At 44.3% G+C, this 5,067-nt stretch overlaps 2 protein-coding genes across 2 annotated transcripts in view; both read right to left on the reverse strand.

The window, feature by feature from the left end:
• The window catches only part of LOC104838502 (chromosome unknown open reading frame, human C11orf97), a 3,400-nt gene extending 3,335 nt beyond the window's left edge, over positions 1-65 (reverse strand). Inside the window, exon 1 of the mRNA XM_010578264.1 lies at positions 44-65. Within this exon, the coding sequence (XP_010576566.1) occupies positions 44-65 (22 nt within the window). The remainder of the gene's footprint in view (positions 1-43) is intronic.
• Positions 66-2,558: 2,493 nt separating this feature from the next.
• On the reverse strand, positions 2,559-4,984 carry ANKRD49 (ankyrin repeat domain 49). Its single transcript, XM_010578218.1, has 2 exons — positions 4,354-4,984; positions 2,559-3,523 (listed from the first exon to the last, which is right to left on the reverse strand). The coding sequence occupies exons 1-2, from the start codon at positions 4,609-4,611 to the stop codon at positions 3,065-3,067; spliced, it is 717 nt and encodes a 238-aa protein (XP_010576520.1). The 5' UTR covers positions 4,612-4,984; the 3' UTR covers positions 2,559-3,064.
• Positions 4,985-5,067: the final 83 nt, after the last annotated feature.

Below are 5,067 nucleotides of genomic sequence, written 5' to 3' on the forward strand. Positions count from 1 at the left end.
CGGCGGGCAAAGCAGCGGGCCGCGGGGCAGAGCAGGGCGGCACCGCCCTGCCCGCCCTCCGCCATGTTGGGGCTGTGCCTCGGCGGGGTGCGAGGTCCTGAGGGACGGAGCTCCGCTCCTCCCGCAGCCTTGTGCCGCGGAGGGCAATTGGGTCCACCGTTTCCAGTCCCAGCTGGGTTGTTTTACCCCTTCCACAGGGGAGGGTTAACACCGGGGGGGCCTCGGAGGCAAGGTGTGGCCAGTCACCATCCCCAGGGGACAGACAGCAGGCCATGGCCACCTCATGCCCGCTTGGGGCACAGGGTGGGTGACAGCTCTAGGTGTCGGTGACAGCTCCTCCTTGGTGTCAGTCAGCGTTACTGCACTCAGAAGCAGGCACGCGGGTCACAAACATTTTGTACCCCTCTGGGGCGTCACCACCAGCCTGCCTTATGAAAGGATGTCTTGTCGTCCTCACCTGAGGCAATGGCGGGCTGGTGGTAACAGAGAGAAGAGTCCAGTTTAACTGGATGGATGATGTAGATCTACTAATACTCAAAAGTACTAGCTTGGTTTTAATAACGCTTTTCATAAAATGAGGCATCTTGAGACGCTGTTTATAGGACTGAAGTAGACGTGACTCTCCTTGTTTTGCCACTGTTAAAAGTTTTGAGAAAGAAGAGCAGCTGGCAGTTACAGTAGTCAATGGATAATGCTGCCGGCGGGCATACAGGGAAGCTGTCCCACTCGCTGGGCCGGGAGCTTTGCCCCACGGTAGCTTCCTTGAAATCAAGACTTTGCATACAGTAGTGAGAATTTATAAGACACAAACCAAGTCTAGTTACACAAATGCATGATGTCATCCATTTCTGTATTTTTCCTTGAAGGATTTCAAGGTGTATTCCTCTTCCACAGCTGTCCTGAAACCAAGCTTTCAAAATAATAAGCATTAAAAATCATCTTGTACCATTCATAGTTTAGAAACAGTTCTCTATTTTCTAACAGAAGTGTTGAACAGTGCTTCTAAAAAGGTGGTTGATAGAGATGCCCTCCACAGTTGCTTGATCAGAGCACCAAATGTGGGCCAACACATCCCTACCCTGCTGCTGCTGCAGTTACAAATGCACTTCAGCTCTGTCAGTGCTGTCTGGAAGGAGCTTGGGATCATTCAGTAAGGCATCTGCACGGGACAACAAAGTGTTTTGTTACAGCTGTCATACTGAGTGACAGTACTTCAGGTCTTACATTCAATTTTCTGTTTAATTTGATTAATACAGAGAAGCAAGTTTCTCCACTCCTGAATTATACATGGCAAAGCTGAAGCTCAAAATCATGCAATATGCCATTACCGTGGGAAAATCTGTAGTGTACTAATTGCCATGCAATACAGATCATCTGCTGGGCTGACAGCATTGCTGAAGTTCTACCACTATCTTTCTAAACCACTATTGATCAAAAGAGACCTACCTGCTCAGAGTAATTGTTTTGAGATGTACTGTACTGGTACTTAAAAACCCTCACTCATTAAACACTTGCATTTAGTAGTGATTTTTGTCTCAAACTTACACTTGAACCAAGGTGGGGGAAACAAACAAGCAAAAAGACAGGAAGTACACATTACTGGACCTCTCACAGATAGCTAAATAATCCAGAGATGTTGATTCTCCAGAAGAAGTTGAAAGGTGCAGACTGATACAGCTGATGTGAACAGTAACACACGTAAATTAAACTCTCAACTCTAAAAATCATTTTTTCACTTGCTAGCAGAAGGCTGAAATGACAAACAGAAGCAGCAAAATATGATGTCTCTTGTGAAAATTTATAGCGTTAATTAACATTTTGCTGCTAAGTTAAACCAAACAGTACTCAGTGCTAAGACCTAAGAACATCTCAGATGAAGGGTCCCAAGTCTTCACTGCAAACCAGCGAGATTCTAGCTGGCATGACAGCAGAGAGAAGCTGCACTGAAGTGTGTGCTAAAGGCCTCAAAATCTTAACAAACCAGCCAACCCACCCCCACCACCTTGAGTTTGGTTAAATGACGGCAACCAAATCTGTCAGAACTTTTGGAAGCCCAACTCAGATGTGAATGCCTAGGATTAGTAATACAAGCTATCACGAATTAAAAAGGCGTCAAATAAGAAAATAAATGAATGGTCTGGAAATTAAGGAATATTGAGGAAAAATACCAGTAAAGTTTTTGAACTATGCTGAATATTTGAGCTGGAATGAGGGATTCTCTTTGGGGATTCAAAAGTGGAAGAGAAACACTGTCAAGCGTGTCCTGCACTAAATTAGCTGTAACTAAATCAGACACAACAGTATGTTGGCTGTTTAACTTCACACAGTTGAGGTTCATTTGTTCTAACTAATGTCATGGATATGGCATTAAAACTTTACTCCTCAACTTAATTTGCAAGGAAAAGTAAACAGGATCTTCATAGAAAGTAATTTCCTTGAAAAGTACCAGGAAAAAAGTAAGTCAAAACTACTTTATCATCCTGTGAATAACACTTTTGATTTATGAACAGGTGATTGCATTGCTAATTGAGCTTTCGATTAAAAATATGACAACAAAATACTTAGGGTTAAACATTTTATTTTATAATAAGCCTTACACCAGGATCACTAAACATTTTGTGTATCACCCAAATAAGTTACATTCATTCTGAGCTTTCATGTCATTTTAAAAAAGTTAAATTTCTCCAAAAATAATTTTCAAGTGAGCTGTAATAAACTCTGCATAACCAAGCCAGAATTCTTTCACATCAAGTAAATATTCCAGTTTTCCCTGCTGCTTTGACAGTACAGACCAATTACAAAAGCCCCTCCAAATTTGCACTAATTAAATGGAGACTCACTGAAATTACTGAGACTTTCTGAATACTTTGAATAACAGTAGTAACACTTCAAAGTATGAGCCAGACCACTGAGCTGAGTTGCAAGAAGTGAAGTTTTGCCTGAGGAGAATACTAAAGTATCTTGAATGAAAACCTTGTTGCACAGGGACAGACCACCACTAATGAGCATGCAGAACACAAACAAGAGGCAGCAAACCTCACATTCACAAGCTTAACCACAACTTTTAAGGGGACACAGCATTTATGCAGTCTTCTACTATTTCAAAAAGATAGTGATATATATCCGTCCTCCGAGCAATGTCAAGGGCCGTTTCATCCAAGTTGTTCTTCAGGTCTGCTTTCACGTAGCGATTCATCAGCAAGAGTTCAAGGGTTTCTCTACTGTTTTTGTTTCCTGCAGCAATATGCAACGGTGTCAGCAAACCATTTGTCTGCGCGTTGATGTCTGCACCCTGCTGGAGTAAGAATGCGGCCACTTTTGTGTTGTTCCACTTACAGGCGCTGTGCAGAGGTGTCCAGCCGTCCACTGTCTGGGCATGAACGTCTGCCCCTTGGGCAACCAGTTCATGTGCAACGTCCAAGTGCCCGCTGTAGGCAGCTCGATGGAGAGGAGTGTACTGATCTTCATCACGAGCATTCACTGGTGCCAGCTTTTCGGAAAGGAGCCTCTTCACTGTACTCAGCTATTTAAAGAAAACAGGTAATTTAATATGAAACTCTGCAAACACGATGTATGACTTTTACTGTTCTGTTCTGATGGAAAAGCAATTTCTGTCAGTCTCAAAAAGGTTTAAGTGCAACAAGAAATTTTAAAATGAAACCAGTTATTGTTACTGGGATGGGGGGGGTTTCTTTGTTTTGTTTTGAAAGAGATACAACATGAACATTAGATGCAATGCCTTAGGGTACCTTTACCTTACACCTTCTCCCCATTCACTGTGAAGGCGTAAGTACCTCCACGAGACTGTAGATGGAGCTTGTGTGTGTAAGAAAGGCAACTAATGAAAATTAATGTACATAAGAGTGTAATAAGCTACGCAACAGGAATCCTGGTCGTCTCTCCCAGTGAGGGAGAGACCAAGCATAAAAAGTTTTGGGGTTTTTTTTCCCCATGAAAAGATAGGAAAACAGTCACCCATTATCTGCATATGAAGCTTTTGAGAAAATAAAATTTCAGATACACCCTCTGCACCCCAGTTAAAAGGCTTACTTGCCACGAAGAAAAAGGCTGGCATACTCTCAGCTTATAGAAGTTTAAGAGTGCTGTTACTTTAACTTTGATCTACAGTCCAAGCTTTTGTTCTGAAAGTTAATGGATCTAGAGATATTTTAGCGTGTGTGGGCTACAAAGGGAGATGTTTTACGTGCAGTGGCTTGCAAAACCGGATCAAAATAGTTCACAGAGATAAAGGAATGTGTAGGTAAATTTTTGCTCGTGGATGAAACTGTAGATATCCGCTCAAAATAACATTCTTGTTATTTGTAATACACACAAACAGAATAAATGCCTCACCCGATTGTTTTCGGCTGCCCAGAGTAGCAATTTCTCTGGATTTTTTTCCATCTTTTTTTCTTGTGTTTCGTACCATTCCTCACTTCTTTCTTGTTCATCATCCTCATCATCAGACTGTCCGGACCAACAGCTCTGAGTTCCTACAGGAATCAGATGCCTGTGCGTCTCCAGCAGTTCAAGTTGGTTAAAATTCTCCGTAAAGTCTTCGAACTGCTCGCTGTCATCATCTTCTTCATCGATTTGTTTGTCTTTATTCATTTTCAGTTACCATCTGTAAGCAGCAGATATACAAGGCTACTTATAGTAACTTTTACTGTTAACCGCGCAGCGACTGTCAGTAAAAACATCTGACGGAGGATGCAGACATCAGCAACGCGACGAGCAGCAAAACTCAATAGCGAACCAACCGCTCCTCCCCTCCGCCGGGCTCTGCCAGAATCCCCAGGTAGCCCCCACGGAAGAAAAAGCACCGCGCTAGCCCAGTCTCGGAACGGCGCCACCTTCGGACACGCAGCCGAGCCTGGGCGGGCGTGCCGTCGAGCGCCCTCGAAGCACTGCGCCTTTTACAAACGAAAGCTTTGGGGAGCAGGCTAGACCCAAACCCCGCGTTTCTGCTCCTCCCCGCGGGGCCGGCCCCCCCCCAGCGCCCCTCGCTGCCCTCCCCTTCCCCTCACGCCCCACGCCAGGCCCGGCCCGGGACCACCGGCCTCCATC

This window comes from Haliaeetus leucocephalus, unplaced genomic scaffold, assembly GCF_000737465.1.
Source record: "Haliaeetus leucocephalus isolate CR32 unplaced genomic scaffold, Haliaeetus_leucocephalus-4.0 Scaffold616, whole genome shotgun sequence".
In the NCBI taxonomy this organism is placed as follows: Eukaryota; Metazoa; Chordata; class Aves; order Accipitriformes; family Accipitridae; genus Haliaeetus; species Haliaeetus leucocephalus.